The sequence below is a fragment of the Alosa pseudoharengus genome, unplaced genomic scaffold (genome assembly GCF_046254945.1).
Source record: "Alosa pseudoharengus isolate Yale_2024_CS ecotype anadromous, Long Island Sound unplaced genomic scaffold, YU_APseudo_1.1 YU_APseudo_1.1_scf_8, whole genome shotgun sequence".
Taxonomy (NCBI): domain Eukaryota; kingdom Metazoa; phylum Chordata; class Actinopteri; order Clupeiformes; family Clupeidae; genus Alosa; species Alosa pseudoharengus.
Genome location: NW_027468870.1, coordinates 37,406,679 through 37,427,343, shown reverse-complemented (window position 1 = coordinate 37,427,343; position 20,665 = coordinate 37,406,679). Strand labels below are relative to the sequence as shown.

Genomic DNA, 20,665 nt, shown 5'->3' with positions numbered 1-20,665 from the left:
TATTGTTATTTCCGTCTTTTCTTCAGCGTGATTGATGGTGACAGGCATTCTTGGCCGATTCCGCCACGGCGTCTCTCTCGAGCGTGCTAAATTAATGGATGTGTTCTCATATGTTGAGACATGTAAAGTGCTGAGTAAGGGTTGAACTTGTCAGACTTCCATTGCTCAAAGAGAGAGAGAGAGAGATAGGGAGGGAGAGAGAGAGGGAGTGAGAGAGAGAGTTAGGGGATGAGAGTGGAAGAGTAAGGCTCGTTGGACCTGAGGAAGTTCTGGTGCTTATCACGGGGCCTCCACAGTCTCGGTGCTGACCGAGGGATAAAACAGCCTCACACTCATACAGTCTCATTTCCATTACAAAGTCCCCTCCCCACGCACCCTCCAAACATCTCACAGCCTTTTTTTAGAACTTTCACTTCACAAAGCAGTCAGTTCACTCCATCACCATGTTTTGTCTCTTTTTCTCGCCTGTCTCTCTCTCTCTCTCTCTGTTTTGTTTTGTGTTGTTCACACACCATGTCCTTTTTTTCCAGTCACATTTGTCCCCTTTACTCTGTGTTTGCATAATGTTCTATTCCTAGATTGTAAACAAACACACACACACACACACACACCTTATCACAAAGCAATAGCCGTTGCTATCCGCTCTTATCCTTTAGTGTTTCCGTTTTCTCCTGGTCTACCATCGCGGCATTGGTCAGCTCCTCTTTTTATTGTGGATTCTCTATGTATAAGTGCATTCACAGTGGTCTGGCAGCTTTTGGCACATCTGTGGGCGGTGAATGAGGTCTCTGTGTGTGTTTTGGCAGAGAGAGGAGAGCACAGCAGTGGGGCTCTGTGGCGCTGTCGAACTCTTATCGGGCTTCCTGGTTTAAAAGACTCATCATGTCGGAGTGTGTGAATGTGTGTGTGTGTACGTGTACGTGTACGTGTGTTGTGTGTGTGTCTGTGTGCATATGCTTTGTTTGAGATAACGCAGCAGGCCCTCTGTGGCAACTGTATTAAACAGAAGATTAACTCCAGTTGCACCCCCCATCATATGCAGACACACACACACACACACACACACACACACACACACACACACACACACACACACACACACACACACACAAACCTTCACACAATAACAATGCCTCTGCTTTGCATCCTCCAACAGGTCAACCTGTAGATGTGCGATTGAGTCATAGAGGGGGCTGTAGTGATCATGATTGTTTTTGCATTAATAGTTTCTGCCTGGTGTAGAATGTCTTTGTGGGATTGAGGCTTCCTGTTGCAAACATCATGGGAAAGAGTTGCAGAAGGAGAACATTTGTGGCGACATGTGGTAAAAAAATACAAGTATGCAGTGGTACAATTTACCTGGGAGGCCAGCCCAAGTAGTGCCAGCAGTATGTGTGGGAAAATCTCTGTTTATGTTTTCCTTGTTTAAAAGAAGCAGATGTTATGTTTGCGCTCAGGAAGCGGTTCATTCTGAATGTCTCCCCCAGTAGTTTAATAAGAAATGAACTTTGGAGGACTGTGACTTTGTTGCCTGGCAGATTTAGAGCGTCTTCTCTCCTCCTTTTGATGATTCATTCATTAGTGAACTCCCCCATCCATGAACGTTCACGTGCTCTGTCTGCACGCCCTCACAGAGTTGTGTGCGCTCACACAGGGGGCTTTGAGAGTGACAGCACGCCAGAAACATCTGGAAAGAATCCCTCATCTCCTCAGTGTTCTCCAAGTGGTGTCACTTCCTGCTGTCAGAAGGTGCAGTGCAGTGACAAGGCGAGATTGTCCAGTTCACATGAGGAGAGGACTCCAAGGGCCTCTCCTGCGCCTCATCTGTCTCCACACACACACACACACACACACACACACACACACACACACACTCACAGCTCACTGGGGACTGACCATCTCTGACTAGGGGCATCAACACACTCTCACAACAGCACTAGCAATGCTGTTTTGTATCTCGAAACCAGTCAGGTTTCTGAGGTTAGTTACTGCTCTTAAGAAAGAGCATGAGGTAAATCTGGAGATGGGGCTTGACCTCATAAATAAGATCAATTTGATACTGTTTATGAACATCTCGTCTGAAAGGATTGTCTGACTGGTATGTTTGGATATCTGTGGAGTTTTTTAGCTGTTTTGGTGCTCACGTTAGTCACTGTCTCCAGAATCCTGTGGTTCGTGAATTTGGATGGATGAATGCATTTGCAGGATTGATGAGCCCTCTCGCCAGTCCAAATCAATGCCTCTGTCTGAGCCAGGGTCATGTGAAGAAGACCGCTGCATCAAGCTGGCCCCTCCACAGTTGATCCAAGTAATCATCTTTGGAGTGTGAGTTTATGAATGCCGAATTCCACTGCAATTATGAGCCTCATCCATCAGAGAAAATGATTAGCACAGCAATCCATCACACTCAGACAAGGAGGAGCTTGAGAGCGTGGAGAGCGGCAGGGGCAGCGTCTCTGATGCCCTGCTCCACTGAGGCCCCGGGAGGCAGGAGAGAATCTGAGCAGCTGCTGCGATGTTAATGGATCTGCCACGCGCTTGTTTATTACTCCGATACCTCCGAACGGGCTTGGTATGGAGCGGCCTTCCGTAATGGTATTAGAATCGACTATTCCGTGGGTGATTTTTTTTTTTTCTTTGTCCACTCTCCTGGTGTTGAAGGAGAAGAAGAGAACGGTCACAAGGGCAACATAATTTATCTTAAAAGATTGCAACAGGACAGAGAAATATAATGTTACTGTAATTTGTGCCAGTGCTCTGTAAATTCGGTAGCTAAGTACAGTCATAAACATGTTTTGTCATATTAAATGTATATCCATTGATGTCGGATGTCAATGTTTTTCTGACTCCCTGTCAAACTTCAGGATCAGTCTTTGTCTGGTGGGATCCACTACACTATTAGCTCATGGTATCCCTCATATCTAATTTAATTCCGAAGCTAAGGCTTGGCTCACCCTCGTCGCAATGTTCCAGAAGTGACAAAGCGAGCTGCTGGGAATGGGGGCTAACACCTCTACCAGAAAATGTCATCCGCTGCTTTTGTCCTCACGCAGCACTCCAGCAACGTGAATCATTTCTCTCTCCCGACAGCTGAGCATTATTAGGGCCAGAACAACCACGAGAGGATGCACAAAGAAACATGCTTCTGCTATCAATGGAACTGTCAGAGCCAAGCTTTATTGAATGTCATTGTGTCATTACTTCAGAAATATCAGAAGTTTCCACTCGGCCAAGAGGTCATATTTTGCTCTGTATCGGAACTCTAAGGCTGCTCGTTGCCCGGTTGCCAAGGGCAGGCTGGCACGGTGCCCACCCCCAGTAGATACCCAGATGACCTTATCAGTGAAATATGGCCGCACAGTGGGCCTATTTTCAGCTCGTCTGGAGAAGGAGACCCAGCCCTTTGTGAGATGTTTGTCCAGTGAGGTGGGCGAGTGCTAGACAGCCAGAGACAGTAAGCGTGTGGGGAGGGTGAAATAAAGAGAGAGAGAGGAGGAATGGTGCATTCTGCTCTTTCATGCTCAAAAAAGGATAGAAAACCACTGGAGCTTGGTGATGGCTCAGCCTTGCCCAAATGTTTAGCGGTTTGGGTAATGTGGCAGTAAGCTGCCAGGACACTTGGGGAGGTTTGGGGGGAGCGAAGGTTTTGATAATGTGTGAGTGAGTTGAGTGGTGATAGCACTGCCGCAATAACAGTGTTACTCACTGGAACAACAACCTTGTTTGTTTTTGCTCTGTTCGCTCTCAGGCATCAGGAGTCGGGTTGGGGTTGGGGGTGGGGGGTGGTGGGGGGTCTGATAGGCCTCACAGCAGGAGCTTTCTGCAGGAGATACGCGGGGCCAACGGAAAAAGATTTCTCAACCCAGAACGCTGGACATCTCCAGCAATCAGACTGTAATAATACGGGCTTGTTTTACAGGCCACTCTCCAGAAGGATTATATCTGCTTGAGAACATGGTTTTGGTCGAAAAGAAAAGAAACAGAGCCCGAGTTGGTGCTTACTGTTTCACTTTTGTTTTGGTCCTCCAGGACATGCCAGGACCTTTCACATCAACGTGAAATTAGCAACATTGATATAGCACAGCATATATGCGGATGTGAATGCTGATGTCTGTTTGTGTGCGTACAGTGGCATGTTCACAAGCTCACGGCATTCGATAGGGTTCCAGTCGTGCATGAAGTTGAGATTTAGTGAGCCGGTAATGCAAAGCGATCAGCTGCCAATGAAGGGCTCGGTGCAGTGCTGCCCTGTGGAGCCTGTTCCCAGCAGGCGTGATTCCACCTCCCTCTCCCAGCAACATGCCACCAGCGGGTGTCTCCACCATTACAGTCCGCACTCTGGTGGAGCTGATGGACCAATAAGCTAGCAAGCACCAGCCAAATCCAAGTGTTTAGTTTGGACGTACTGCTGACCAACGTGGTTTGTGCTACATTCACTGACCGGTTTTTGAGGGGTGAGTTGTTTTATGGAACAATTGTGCAAAAAGCATTCTGCTTCACTGTACATGGCCAAATGAACACTTTCTCTCCCAGCTTCACTTGGACATGAGCAGGGTTTGGACATGGACCAGGTTTCAGAAGGATAATGGCAGTGATGCACCCCTGCTGGTTAACATGAGAGCCCTGAAATTCTGCCATCAGCAAATTCTTTGTGTGTCGTCTCATTGAAGTTGACCGTCAGGATATGGTGTATAGCTACGTCCTGGATTGTCCATGACTCTGAGGAAGCCAAGCCTGCCCACGCCTGAAAGGAAAGAAATGACTATTAATGTAAACACACGCACCTTTATGTCCCTTGTGTGCCTAGGACAGGTGTGTCATATTTGGATTTACCCTATTCTGCTTACGTGTGCATGTGTGTGTGTCTGTTTGCACGTGTTGGTGCATGTGTGTTAGTATCAGAAATACAGTTGCGTTAGTCTGAACACAAACATGAAACCTCTTTGATCATGAGACCCAAATATTACCCAAAGTTCACCCACTGCTGTTCAGCCGTGGTTTGTTTCTCAAACACACGCCCATAAATAAACCAGTGAAATACTTCCAGACCATCGCCTAACAATGCGGTCCTAGCGAAATTTCAACATGCGTGTTTACCTCTGTCTGAGCCTCAGACAGACACAAAAGTTTCCCACCGTAAACCACCCTGTAATCTCGTCTGGTTTGGGCCCAGCGAGAAGGTCCGTATCGAGGCCTGGTGCAGTCAGACACAGGCTGTTTGTTTGTGATGTCGTCTCACGGAACTGTGCCGTGGCCTGTGGGGAGTCACAGGATCGTACGACTGCTTTCACAGTAAACAGAGAAATGCAGCTCCACCCCGATTAAGATGTTTTCTTTGGAGAAAGGGGCTGCATACACCTCTCTCCCTGCCGCTGAAACGGGCATCGGTTTTGATACCCTTTTATGATATGGATGCTTTTCTGGGTTCGTTTGTTGACCATGACAGAGAGAAAGAGAGCAAGAGCGAAGGAGAGAAAAAAGGAGTGGAGGTCAGGGAGTGTGGAGCCGAGGACCCCTTAAGTGCTTTGTGGGTAAATCTGTCTCTGGCTCTGTGTTACAGCTTCTCATTAAGGCTTTATCTCTGCTCCGCTCCCAGGGGAATGACAAATACTTAATCTCAGAATAGATAGCTCCTCAAATCCCAATATATGAGAAATGGCCTAGAGAGAGGCTTTTGTCAGAGCGTAAAACAAATCATGTAAACCCCACACAAAGCACCCACCACAGGGTTATCTTGTGGTGAAAAGTTCATTATTGTTCTCAAAATTCACAATAAATGTTTTTTTTTAAGTGAAATAATTTTAAGTGAAATAATTTAACTGTCTTCGTGCTGAACCAGAGCTTATACCAGTGTGACCTTGTGGATTATCACTCATGACCTTCAGATGTTGAAAGTGGAGTAGTTCACTCAAAATATATTTTCCTGTTGCATCGCTACAGGTATGAAGCGTGTTGAAATGCGGTGCAGCGCAAGGCCAACCAAGGAACCCTCTGTGGTGTGTGAGTGGTCGAGACCTTTCTGTCAACCCTTTCACGTTGGCTTTCTCTCTAGGTAATTTAGCCAGTGAGATATCAAGTCAGTCAGCAGATAGCCATCTCTTTAATGTGTACGCCGCAGTCACCTCTTGTCCTCTTATGTAATGAGGGAACATTACCCAAAATCCTCTGATCACTGATGTACTCATGCTCTAATGCCCGAAACCAGCCTTTACATGAAATTAGACTTTCAAAGCAGTTGAAATAATGCCATGAGACTGTTGTTCATATGTAGCTAACAAGTACAGTATACAGTATTACCAGAGGATCTTGTGAGGTTTTAAATGACATTTTTGCAGCTCATGGGTTGAAACTAAGGTTAACATTGCATCCCAGCGGAGTACTCAAGCCCTTTTGTGAAGGTCTGTATCAGACACCATCACAAGAGACTACATCAAACATGGTGCCATTTAAAAACAGTATTGAAGACACACTCTTTCAGAAAGAGAGAGAATATCACTGTGTTTGGTTAGCTTTAGTCATGACTGGTGATCTCTGAAAACTCGAGGAGAGAGAGAGAAAATGGATGTTTTAGACACAGCGTTTGGTTGGCTGTGTTAGATTGTTTTTTTTGTGAAAGGATTTACAATGCTGTGGCACAGGAAATTATTGCTTTTCAGCCTTGACTGCTTACATGCTTTTAGGAAATTGTCCAATATCTGATCCAAGCCAAACAAAGCCCTTTTCTCTTGTTCTATCCAACCTATTTTTACATGTATATATCTGCACAATCTCGCGCGCTGCCACAGAGGAGCTTGGCAGATTGCTGTAGTCATGGACACTGATGTGAGGGTGTGATAAGCGAACATCAAACAGCATCTCGGCCCCGTGCGCCGCTGCCCCCCCACAGACCAGCACTGTCAGCTCCGGGGCCAGAACATGGTCTGACAAGCAGCATTCTCAAAGAACCGCAGCAATGCAGACCTCAGAATACATGCTATGCAGAAAGCACCGCCAAACAAATCTGGTCAGCATTAGCTCGTCCAGATCAAATGCCAAATCAACAGTTAGGCAGCAGCTGTGTGTTAGGAACAAAACATGCCCTGGAGCTCAGAACCACGTGCCACACAGCGCTGACTGTAAGTTGGTTATGTATGATTAGGTTATTGCCATGTTGCCTGAGTTTGTGCACTTGGTGATGTGGCAGCATTATTGGTGCATGAAACCATGGTTGCAATTGATGGGTCATAGTAGGATACTTCCCTTGTTCAAGTCAGAGAGGTTTGTGGTCTGTCTCTTCCATTCATACATGTTAGGAATGACATTTAGGTATGCAACAGTTGCTTTTCTCACTGTCAGCTCACGACAGATACTGAAGCGTGCTTCTAATCTATAGTAAGGAGATGCAGTGCAATACTGAGATTAATCTTGGTGTTTTCACTCTGATGAATTTGACAGGCAATGTTTTTTTTTTACTCTTGCCATAGTTGCATGTCATAAGCAAGAACGCCCTATCGGACTGAAATCAAATCCTAAAGCCGCAGCTGGTCATCTAGGGACTCTTGTCATCAGGTTAACCGAGTCTGTGGAATCTGCCACAACATAACTGTGGTCCTGTCCTTTTTTTTCCTGAGGGAACTTAAGAATGAAAATATGGATAAGTAATGTTATGGTTAAGTGGAGTGAATGGGCCCAGGCCAATAGTGAACGGTAAATGGCCGAGTAGAGTCGTTGTGGGGGGGGCGAGGGTGCAGGGTTATAAAGTGCTTGTTCGTGAAGTAGTCAGCGGGAAAAGAAGGCTGACTCATTGACTGGGGTGACATCTTGACTGGTGTTTGGTCAAGGAAGGCTGTGTTCTCGGGCTGAGAGATTGGCCCATTATGTGATTGCACAGGGGATCGGCATGCTGCTCGCAAGCACTGGAGCACAAAGCCACTTCAAAGCACACAAAACACGATACAATCAAAGACTTAGTAACACAAGAATAACATATTTCCTAATTTCCATACAATTATATATAGGGTTGATCCTTATCTGTCGTAAACAGCCGGCCCAAAACGTTTGGCTAAAGCTATGCAAGGTCTGTGTTTGGAGGCGTATGGACGTCTGTGGTGGTGTTCTGGGTGGAATATGATCTCTGCCTCCCTTTGTGTATGTCATTTGAGCTTTTATCATTAAAGTGATTTATTCCCCTCTTAAATCCCAGCATAGCCTAATTAAACTGGTCCGCACTTTGCACAAATCAGGTCCCCATCCACTCTGGGTCCGCAGTGACTTATACCGGTTGGGTGGGGTGGGATGGGGGGTACGACGGGGGCAAGTCTCCATCTCCATCTCCAGGTCTGCTGCATTACTGGGTCTCTGCTGCTCCTACAGTGTATCCCTTCCCCGGCTGCTTTAACCATAAAGTGCAGCTGGTAACATCGGTTCTAAATCAACTACTCAGTCAATGAGGTCTGTTCTTTCACAGCACGAGTATTCTACTGCCCCCTCCACATGATATCATTTCCTGATCATTTGACTTTATTTAATATTTTTTCTCTCTGAACAAGGCTTTGGGATTTGAAGCTGAGCCTGGCAGATTTGGTCTTGGCTGGAGCTCTCGAGGAGTGACAGAGTTCAGGGAACAATGCGGGGATGTGTGGGGGAAAGAGAGATGATGACTAGAGAGGAGTCTTTGAAATCTGATTATGACGACCGGGGATGGATAATCCCTGTAGTTTCCAATTTTCCATCATCCCACTCTGCATATGTACTTATCATTTTACCCAAAGCCAGTGGGGAGCTGGAACTGACCTTTAGGATATTAATGTTATATCCCATGCACTCTTCAAAGCCTCTCAATGTGGATGCTTAGTGCCGCATGTTTGGTCTTCAAATAGCTCCCCAGGGTGTACAAAGCTGTATTGTTGTCTTTGAATATACAGTATAGTGTGTCAGTGTTATGACATGTGTTGGCATTATGTTGATTCCTGCTGACTGCTCGCTTGACTCTTGCCATCTTGCCCATTGAGTGTCACCACAGTGACGCATGGGGAAATTCTTTTCCCTTTTTTCCCCTCCTCCATGAGAGGAAGTCGGAGAGGAATGCCAGTGCTGGGCCACTTTGTCCGCCAGTGTTATCCTGTGCATGCCCATCTCTCCCAGTCCAGCGCGTGGTGTTCTGGACAACAGGAAGCCAGGACAGAATGGCAGCGGCTGTTTTTGACACATGCCACCATCACCAGCGCCCCACACACACACACACTCACACTGACATCCACATGACTGGAAAACTTTAGGGCGTCCCATGTGGAACTTCCTGGAGCCGCATGGCGATGGAGGAGGGGGCTGAGAGCCAGGGAATGCAGAGTGGCAGATAATCCGGCACCACTAACAACACTATAGAGCTGCCTCTACTATGCCAGTAGTACTTATTGCTGCACTAACATGCCCTTGTGGCACTCTACCTTGACAGATTCACTTTTTTTGTAAATCGCTTTGGATGAAAGCATTAGCTAAATTACTAAATGTAATGTAATGTAACAACACCACTTGCACCACCACCACAACCACAACCACAACCACCCTCGCTCCCCTCCCAGTGCATGGTGCAAAGGTCAAACCACAGTACAAGCTGTGCCACCCTCTTGTGTTCGAGTGCCCTCCCTGATGCCAAGGACCCCTGTGGAGTGAGGCGCTGTCACATTTATACATCTGTCATCCATCAGAAGGCTCAGGGCGAGCGCACTGGGGGCAGCCCGGGGGGGGCCCTCATAGTGTTGTGCACTTAGACACCGACAGTCAGAAAGGGGGGGTCACTGGGATCAGGCCAGCCAGGCAACTCCTACTGTGGTCTGAGACCTGTAGTCCCATCAGAATGGTCCGATTTAATAAATGTGACAGTAATTCAGTTACAAAATGAGAACATTCAGTCATTTAGTTGTGTTGTGATTGGATGTAGTTTCAGGAAGGGAGAGAGAACGGCCCTAAAGTGGAGTTAATGAATTACTGATTTAATATATTCTGAAGTTTTACGTATGATTATGTATTTATAAATGAACTTGCTCCAGAGGCTGTAGAATGCATTTGTAATGAGGCTGTAGACTAAGGGGATATGTGCTGTTTTCAGATAGTCAGGCCTGTTGATATTGGCAGTTCTCGTCAGCTTTATTTGGCTGGCTGCAAACTACTGACAATTCACATACACTCCAAAAGCTGAGTATCAGGTGACATGCATGCACGGTCGCACAGTGGTAAAGGAAAAAAAGGCAGTGTAAGAGTGCTCGTAAATGGCACGTCACTTTCTATTAACTGTTAAGTGCGCTGCACTTTGGATATCCTCTCTCATCCTTTCTCTCCCTCTATAATAGCATTTGTTCCATTTGTCTTGTATTCTCCCTCTGTGTTCTGTTGCCATGTCCAGTCTGTGGAGGTTGTATTTTGAGTTATATGGGGGCACTCAGGTAGTGTTGAGTGGGGGCTGATTTACAGTTTCCCAGCCGTGCCACCACTGATGGGAACGGGAATCGCACTGCCCTGAGCGTCGGCGGGTAGACAGGACGTGGTCATCAGCGTAAAGGGGCCCGTGGTGCTGTCATCAGCCCGCCCCCCGCCCCCCGTTCCCTCCTCACTCTTCACATCAATCTCTCTCCAACTCTCTCAATCTTGCTCTGTCAATTTCTCTCTCCGCTCTCCATTCCGCGAACATGAGATTGTACTCCCTTTCGATCACAGCTTTGCTCCTTCCTCCGTTTCCTGTCACTCCCATCACTTATTCCTTACTTGTCCCTTCTTGTCGTCATTCTCTGTCCTTTCCCGTCCAGCTCTCCTAAGGTCTCCCAGCCATCTTTAAAAGAAGGCACTGAGCACCATCTATCAGGGACACAGATGCACACACAAATGTCTGTCTTATTCAAGTGTGTTGGACAGTTTCTTATAGCTGATGACACACACACCTTAAACATTTATAATATTTCTGATGTTAGGTAGGCTAAAAATAATCGCGTCAGCCTGTGTCCGAGTAAATGTACTTTGCAAAGTGACTTGTGGAGTTGTATCTGTCTCCTGTCTCTCCAACTGTTATGTTGGGTTGGAGAGTTGTATTTCTCTGTTTTATTGGTGTTCATAAGTAGAACCCATCTAATGTTATAGCCCAGAGTCCTCCAGGCTATAACTCTCAAGACGACGGAGCAAAAGAGTCAGGCGATCCCAGCTCTTCCAGCAGGGAGCTGGACACAGCCTCTCCATTTATGAATGCACCTCATTGATTCACACTGTACTGTGCACGCAGGGGACAGGTTAGCGCTGATGTCATGGTGCAGAAATAGGGCCCGTCTTTGGAGCGAAGTGCATTTCACGCGGTGCATATGGCTTTTATTCTGTCCGCTGCGCGCTGGACGAGAAATAAGAAGCGGCCGAGAGAGACGTCCCAGAGCCCCGGCCCAGGCATTAGTCACACTGATGGACGAGGGCCACTTTCAGACACAACCGCTGTTTTTTTTTGTTTTTTTTTTGGGGGGGGGGGGGGGGTGCAGCAGCGTAATTGATTCACTTCCCCAAGAGGAGCCACGGGGGACCTCCCATTGTGTCAGGCTTCTGATCATGATAGCAAGAGAGAGGACCCACCCCCCCCACCCCCACACACACACACACACACACCCTCGCCACTGCAGAATTAAAACCGCTGGGCTGCTCTGTTTTAATTAGAGATTGCCACACATTTTAATTTAATTAAACACCTGTTTGGAATTTAATGGAACACTGAACACTGAACGTCTCTTCAATGATTAAGTGGAATTTTACCATATCTGCCATTTATTTAGCTGTTCCCTGGTAGGGCCTCCTATCCGTCCAATCCAGGATGCTATCTGCCAAATCAAAATTCCTCTGAGCAGAAATAGAATCCTTTGAGGTGCTCACAGAGAGAATTTACCAGGTTGATTGCCAAAATAGCACAGAGAGTTACACTGAAGTGGACAGTTTACCATAGGAATGTTTCTTTTAAACCATAACAGGGTTGGACGCACCGCAGGCTATGCAAGTTGAAATTGCACAGATGCTTTACTATGCATATGAGGTTTGATCTCTGTTTGATCTTGTAGAGCCATTCGTACATGTCTTCACAAGAATATTGAATTAAGTTTCTTTTTTTAATCAGAAAGACTTGTGAGTCACATATTTCTCTTGTGTCTTCAGTGTTATACCTTTAAACAGTTATTCAATGGGATCAGGGGAATAACTGTTTTCAGCACAACACTGCAATAGTCGGAGTACGTCATGCTGTTGGGCTGCAGTCTGCTTTAGTACTTAGGTGTTAAGATTCTGCTGCTGCTGATGTATTATTTAGAACGCCATGGCCTGGTTCTGTCTGTGGCGCACGCATTTGAAATGCACAGAGCAGATACTATTATAGATTTTTAATGACACTAATGGTGGCGGAGCGGGATTTCTCTCCCGTGGGACGGACTGGCAGCCACCAGACTTCTCCTCTCTGACTGACAGGGCAAGCCAGCGCAGGTCCGATTGTCTGTCCGACCTTGACTGTCTGTGTCTCCGCACGCTTTCCTTTCGCTCAACTTAGGCTACTCAGGCTTAGTTCAGATGAGAGTCAAAACAAGAGCCCCCCCCCCCCCCTTTCCCCCTGTATGACTGACAGCCAAACCACATGGTCCACAGTGAGTGCTCCAGTCTGGTTGGCAATGTCCTTGGAGTCTCCGATGAATTGTTATCTGGACATGTGAGCATTTTTATTACTATTTCGTAAAGCAGTGAAATTGCTATTTTTGTTATAACAAAAAACAGGGCCTTCTAATTTCATACTATAAATAGAAGAGCGGTATGTTTTTGAGGTAGAGAGGTTGCCAGGGGACTGCCTTCATCTCCTCTGTGCTGCCTGAAATGTCCTTTTATATCCTCTGAAATCCACTGTAGGAATGCTAAACAGAGGTTTCAGCCAGTCAATAGCGTGTGTGGCTTGGCAGCTATCGCCCCGGCTGAGGCTCTGTACAATAAAGCGATAGTCACCAAAAACTGCCCCGATCAATGGGGACATGCTTCCACAGTCCTACGGGGAATAGGATTACCATTCGAAATGAGACAGTACCCAGTATGTGTGTGTGTGTGTGTGTGTGTGTGTGTGTGTGTGTGTGTGTGTGTATGTTTAACTCAGTCACAGGAATGTATGGTAGTCTAGCAGTGTTCGTCTTTTGTCTGTGGGTGTGAGTGTTGTCTCTTCTTCGTCCTTTTTTGTGCGTCTTTGTGTGTGTGTGTGTGTTTGTGTGTACTCGCAGGCATGATGAGATGCGAGTGTGTTTGAGGGAGCATGCATGTTAATCTCTCGAATGGGGTTAGTCACTCTGTATGGCTCACCACCAGTCTATGCTAAACATGCTCAGTGGGTGCTCTTGTGTTCAACCTAGACACAACCACCCCCTTTGTAAGCCCCCACAGCCCCCCCCCCCCCCCCACTCTTCTGAACCCACTGGAACGTTCCGTGTACTGGGCAGTCATTGTCATCCGTTGTAAGAAGAACCCGCCATGTTTGTGTTGGTGTTTGCTGATTATACCAAAATCAACAATGCAGCTTTCACCATCCTGTCTGCCCTCCACACACACACACACACACACACATTCACAAATCGGGAGAGAAGGCTTTGCCATGCCCGCACCCACACTGATGTGGCTGAAATGCCAGTGTGTTTGTGCCGCACGTTTTGTTTGCCCCTCGCTGGTATGAAGTCACAATACACAGTGGCAGTGACTAGCAGCCATATTGATCTGTTGACACAAAACAGGTTCTGTCTGGCCACTACAATGGGCACTGAATGAATGACACTACACTCTGTTGTCACATCCAACATTTCCATGAGAAAAGCAACAATGGATGTAATAGTATCAGTGATGAGGCTGCAGTTTTAATCGGATTTCCATTTCACAAAATGGCGTGAATGACATGTTTTAGATACGCATTCATGAACGTAACGTAATGTTGCGTAAAGTCATTCACGAACATACGTAATGTGTAATGGTTAATTTAGTGGTGGTAGTAAAAGTAGTTGTTTCTGTCTCTTCCTAGGAATCCCACCAAAGAAATCCGGGATACCTGCTCCCAAAGAGATGTCGACCACCGTCTCCAGAGAACGGGTGTCCCTTCGTGACCAGCTGAAAGGCGCGTCCACCAAAAAGATGGTCCCCAGCGCCAGCACCTCCAGTCTGTCCACGCTGGCCAAGCGGGGCCAGTCCGCCAAGCCCAAGCTGGACGCAGACGGCGCCGACAAAGCCCTCCTGGAGTGCCAGGTGAAGGAGCTGCTGGCCGAGGCCAAAGCCAAAGACTTTGAGATCAGCAAGCTGCGCATGGAGCTGCAGCGCTACCGGGGAAAGGCCTCGCCCGTCGAGGGCACCGTCGCCAGCACCACGCCCACAGAGGGCCAGGGTGGCGAGGGGGAGGCGGCCGGGTCGTCGCCCGTCGACCCCCAGGCCCTGGTGGGCGAGCTGAAAGAGAAGAACGGACGCTTCCAGCGGGAGCTGGCCGCCTTACGAGATGAGAACCAGGCGCTGAAGGAGAAGCTGATCTCGCTGGAGAGCGCACCGGTCCCCAACGCCACCTCCTCCTCGTCCCCCAGCCCAACGAAACCCTCCGTCAACGGCATCCTCCCGGACAGCACCGCCATCGGCGACGCCGTTGTCCCGGCCATCAGCAAGATCCCGCTTAAGAGCTCCACGTCGTCCGGCAGCGACATCACCAAGGGATCAGCGTCGGCTTCCCCCTCCCCGGACTCGTCCGAGTTTGAGAAGATCCCGTCGCGCTGCAACTCCCTCAGCAGCGTCGGTGCCGGGGGCGGAGATTTAGCGGCGACGCCAACGACGACGCCACCCACCCGCGAGCAGTCGGTGGAGTGCCTGACGGAGAAGATCCAGCAGATGGAGGAGAGCCACCACAGCACGTCGGAGGAGCTCCAGGCCACGCTGCAGGAGCTGTCGGACCAGCAGCAGGTGGTGACGGAGCTGACGTCTGAGAACGAGCGCCTGGCCGAGCAGAAGCACCGGCTGCAGGCCTCGCTGCAGGAGCAGCGGGAGCGCGTGGAGCTGCTGGCGCAGAAGAACGAGGCGCTCCTGCTGCGTCTGCGCGACCAGCGCGACGAGTCGGCGCGCGCCACCGAGCTGGAGCAGCGCTGCAGCCAGCTGGTGGAGAGCGCGCGCTTCGAGCGCGAGAAACTGGTGGACATCCAGCAGCAGCTGACCGGCAGCCTGAGGCAGCTGGAGCAGGAGCACCAGGAGGCGCAGGCCGACGCCCGGGGCCTCCGCGAGGAGCGCGAGCGCCTGCGGGCCGAGCTGGGGCGCGAGCGAGAGGGCCGCGGCGAGGCGGAGCGGGCGGCGGAGGAGCGGGACGGCGCGGTCGAGGCGATGCGGGCGGAGGCGGAGCGCGTGCGGGCGCAGCTGGAGGCCGAGAGGCAGAAGGTGACGGAGCTGAAGGCGGTGCAGAGCGCCAGCGCCGACAGCACGGAGCTGCAGGGCCTGCTGAAGGCGGCACATGACGAGAGGGACCGGCTGGAGCTGGAGTGCACCAGGCTCAGGCAGGACGCGCAGCAGGCCCACGCTGACAACGAGCAGACGCAAACGGTGCTCGCTAAGGTGACTCTCAGGGAGTTTGGGGGGGGGGGGGGCTCATGCCAATTCTTTAACAATCAAAAACATAACAAATGTGCTGTGGTAACTATGCCAAGTTTACTCTGGAGTTACTGTGTTACTCACATTGGCTATTCTAATGTGGGTATGTCTTTGCAATTGCATTTTGCATTTGTAGTATCACACTGGTGCACTATTGCATACTTAATTTGCACACATCTTTTTATAGATAGTTTTAATCTTTTTATAATTTGTACATTGGTATGGTTTAATATAGATCCTCCCTCAGTTGCTACAGTTGTTTCCACTCATTGTTTTTGGTTCTATCAATCTAATTCTGGCCGTGACTGTGAAGTGTTTTCCTAAGAGTTTTTCTCATCAAACAGATTTTGGTCCAGTGTTTCCTCTCGGTCTTGCCTGTGTCAGGGTCACTGTGTCGTTCCGGGTCAAGCGCACACCCAAGCGTCCACCGCCCCCACAGTCTGAGAGCACAGTGTCTGCACTAAAAACAGATGTCCTGTTCCTCGATGTCAGCACATGTTGCCTTTAAGGGATCCTCCGGGGAGGAAGTGCTCTGTTCTCCAGCACTCAGCCCCTCTGCACAGGAAGGCATTCAGGAGGAATAGGTTCATAGCCACGGGGAGTTATAGTCCCCCAACTTCTGGGGAATCGGCTAACTCTAGGGGACTCATAGGGGGATACTTTAACACTTTTTGTCAATCAGATTGAAATGAATCTGATTAAAGATTTCAACTGTTTCCATGAACGAGCTGAATATGATCAGTTGAGGTGTAATCCCAAGTGTAATCAGATTAAAAATGTCCATGTAAACGGGGCTACTATCTCAAATGATGGCACCTGGTAGTGACGTTCTATTTCCAGTCGAAGCAGGGCTGGTTCTAGCGTACTACACTTGTGGGGGCTGGTAGAAATGTTGGTTGGGCAACATAGCAAAGCGGTCAAATTGGATCAAAATTAGCCTGGCCTTGCCTTCCTACGTACTTCCGCTCGATTTTCTTCTCCCTCCACGACTTCGACTGGGATTCCGGCCATTGGCCTCGCTCGCAACAAACAATTCTTGAGAACTTTAAGCATCAGTTTCTTGAGAACTTTAAGCATCAGTTTCTTGAGAACTTTAAGCATCCAGTTGGAATACATGGACCACCCTCTGCAACACCCCCATTTATCGCCTAAAGCAACACAATGAAACATGTATTTAATTGACCTAAGACAAATACATAGGCCTACGGCACCAGCTAGCTACTATTACACTCAGCACCAAGTCATCTACATCCAAGCTGGGTTTGACACTGCACATTGGACCAATGCACTGAAAAAAAATGTTTTTGACTTTGTTTGGGTGGGCGAGACACAATGCTTGTGTGGGCTTAGCCCACCCTGGCCCCTGCCTAGAGTCCGCCCTGAGTCGAAATCAATTGACATCTTATTATTGAAGTTGAAAATCAAAGTTGAGCAATAATCCTGTAGTGTTCTGGGGCCTCATTTATAAAAGGGTTGCGTAGAAACCATCCTTCATTTGATCTTAGATAATTTCTGAAATGATCGTACGTGTGATTCAGAGAAAACGAACGTACGCACAAAAAAACGTGCGTACACCACCCTTCCAGATGTGCCGATTATAAATCACAAATGAACGTCAATTTGTGCGCAGCCGGATGGTTTTAGGTCTCCGCCTTGTAAACACCCCCTCATCAATATAATTAGCATATGTTTTAATGAAATCAATGGCCTAAAAGCTGTAGCCTATGTAAAATTATATATAAACACTGTATAGGCCTAGCCTATGCCATCTGATGTTAACTAGCCTATATGCGTCAGTTCGAATAGCTTAACTAATTATGTTTTTTTCCAGCAAAGCTTTCTGGAAAGAGATCGCATCCATGTCCATTGTCCTCTGCTCGCTTTCATTCCTTTTGCTTGCAGTAATGTGAATAATCAGCATTTATGTTTAGGCCTACTCTGATTTAGCCTACAAAACAGAGGACTAAATTATAAGCGTGATATGTCATGTAGGCTTAACGTTTCTTTTAGGATAGGCATATCTTTGCTATCGTTTTCTTTCAATAATGTCCAATGGCTTAAACATTGTCCTTTGCTTTAGGCCTACCTTTATATTTTAGCCTACATTATTCAACTCACGTATTCTCATCTGATCTTGGGCACTGCCAGTCAAAAAAACAAACAGGTGCGTGCTCTGCACCTCTTTACGCAATTCCGATGCAACACTAAATATGAAGATGCCCTGCTTTCAGAGGATAACTTCCATCCCTTGGTTGTGTAGGCTATATATGATATAAAATATCTATAGCCTACATTGTATAGCTTACAGTCAAATATTACCTTTCTGTTACGAAGCTGGGAATAGGCCTATGAGCGCAAATTAGGATGTAGTGGAGGCTAAACGCGAGTAAACGCAGTTTATCCACCTCTGAAATTTCAGAAATAGAGTTTAGGCCTACCCACCTCTTATTAGAGTTTATCCACCTCTCAAAAAAAGTTTATTCACTTTTAACATTCAAAACTGTATGATCAAATACTATCCTATATTCACAATACTGCACAATAACCTCCAACATTATCAAACTGTTCGAATGCCTTTTTGAATGCCTTCCTCTCCTAAACGAGGGCAATTGGACATTTGATGGTCAATATTAGATTGGTGAGAACACTAAATATACTAGATCACCTGTAAGAATGTTTCAATTATTCTATCGTAGGTCTTGGTGTTTTTTTTTTAGATATTGTGAAATAAGTAAGCTATAGGCTACGTCTTTTCACTTTCTTAAGTGGGCTATAGTTCTCATTAGCAGTTTTATGCCAAACCATGAAACATTAAGCTACGTCCAAAAACGTCTTTAAAAATCTTCTGATATTAATCATGCATATGGCAAAGAAAGACATGATATCGTTGGTCTTGGAATTTTGAAAATGCATCGCACTTAGACCTCAGATTACTTGCAGTACCCCGGCATTACCACAAGGAAATGGTCTTACGTCAAGTTTGAACCTGACGTGGAGATAAGCACTTTTCCACGTCAAAGACGGTTTTTATAAATCTGAGCGTTGGCATGGATTTGAGCGTACGCACGGTCTAAGATCAAATCTGTGCTTAAGAAAGCTTTATAAATGAGGCCCCTGGTTATTCACTGCTTTTGGACTAACTTCTTAACCTCACTTAGCATTTCAGAGACCCACATGGTGACTAATGGACTAAGAATCAATTTCTCGGACATGGATTAAGCCTAATCCTAGACAAAAAAAGTTATTTTTCAGTCGAGATCTTCATTGAAGTTGTTTTAGTTTAGGACTGTTCTCGTCTCTGAGTGCCTTGTGACTGTGAGCACGCTGAGCTCATCCAGCTGTGGCCATTAGGTGAGAGTGTGGAGTGACTCAGCTCGGAGTGATTCCTCCCACAGGCCTGCTCATCACCGCTGAGCACCCAGCAGGTCAAAGGGCCAAGGAGCGAGGCGTCCGCTCCGCCGTGTCCTGCAGAAGAGACTGTGAGAAAGACTCGCTGTTTTTAAACCAGCGGAGGAGACGGATGAGACAGGGCTAAAGGGAAGCCACTCCCCCGAGAGATTATTTTGCGTTTGAGGGTGATTATGTTTGAGGGCGATCCCCGCGTTGTGCTGATGACAGAGTTGCTGTCCAAAACTTGCGAGACGAGGAACATAAACTTAATGAATGCTTTTATGGAAGCCGCTGATCTTAAATTTTGTCCTTGTAAATTTATACTCTCCCTAGGGACCAATGAGTGCTTCAAAGACATGAGCACAGCCTTAAAGACACAGCTTTGTATTTTGGCGGGGTGAATTAAGAACTCATAGCACATGTTAGGGGGATTGCAGATTGATGCAAGGGGATTATGCAAGTCATGGATCAAACATTTTAACAGGACTTTTTATATTATAGGATAAGCAACCCCCAACCCCCGCCCCAAGTCTGAGTTGTTACGTTGAACAGAATCCACATGGCTCTGGGTTTCCCCCTTTCAGGCAAGCTTACAGTAGTGCTTGGTCATTCGCCTTGTAAAAACTTCTATGGTGTTTGTCAGCGCACTTGAGAAGGGTGAGGCGAGAGTGACTCAGGCCCGGTGATGTCATCATGGGATGGCGGCGGAACATGGCAGTGAGGAGTGCCCACTCAGAGGTGACCCAGTCCCGGCTGTCGAGTCGAGTGACTCACGCCCTGTCCTCTGCCATCAGAGTGTGAGAGGGCGTGACAAGTCATATGGATCTAATTAAGAACAAAACAACGCAGCATCAACTTTCTCTATCATGGGGCAATGACTACATGGTGCTAGTTGACCTCATTGTTTATTTTTGGATATGAATAATGTGTTCGATACCAAAGGAGAAGAGCGGGGTGGGGTGGGGGGGTTAAACTTGATACACTCTCATCTGGTGTAGTTGTCAAGTCACTAAATCATAAGAACCTTATTGTGTTCTCTCATTATATCCATGATCCCATAGCCCCACAAGGTAGACAACTATAGCATGATACGTGGAAGTCTGTAGGCTGAACATTAGCTTGCGGTTCTACTGTGCTGTATGAAGTTAATGTGGGATTTTGTAAGTGACCCAGTTGTGTCATTTCATTTGGATTAGAGATGGAGTGTAGAGAGACAGTCTCCACCATAAGTACTTATATGACTAACTAAGCTCTAAGGTGGGTGTCTCAGTTGTCACAGCAGTGATTAAGAGTAGCGATGACGACCTTGCTGCCATGGCTCAACAGTCAGACCACGTCATGGTGCTGTACACAGTTAGAACACTAGGGTCCTCGCCACTGGATTTAACCCCAGGATTTACACCACTAACCCCAGGATTTACTCTTAGAGAGCAGCAGAATCATCATCAGCTCCTCCCTGCTTCTGCACTACAGTGTTGGCCTGCATCTGTAGGTTACTCTATGTATTTATGCTGCAAATAAACCCTTTCAACTGCATAAACAAATATTTGTGTTCCTAAGGCATTTTAGGTGGCAAAGAAAACAACATTGAGCTATGGTAACTTGGTTGACTTTATTGAAGTCAACATTTTGTAGAGCATTACGCTAAAGC

General features: G+C 47.3%; 1 protein-coding gene across 8 annotated transcripts in view; it reads left to right on the top strand.

Annotated features, from left to right (window-relative positions):
* The window catches only part of specc1 (sperm antigen with calponin homology and coiled-coil domains 1), a 95,405-nt gene that overhangs the window by 40,574 nt on the left and 34,166 nt on the right, over positions 1–20,665 (top strand). For all 8 annotated transcript variants that reach the window (XM_076274851.1, XM_076274850.1, XM_076274847.1 and 5 more), the window contains one exon: positions 14,033–15,588. In XM_076274851.1, the coding sequence (XP_076130966.1) occupies positions 14,033–15,588 (1,556 nt within the window). The remainder of the gene's footprint in view (positions 1–14,032; positions 15,589–20,665) is intronic.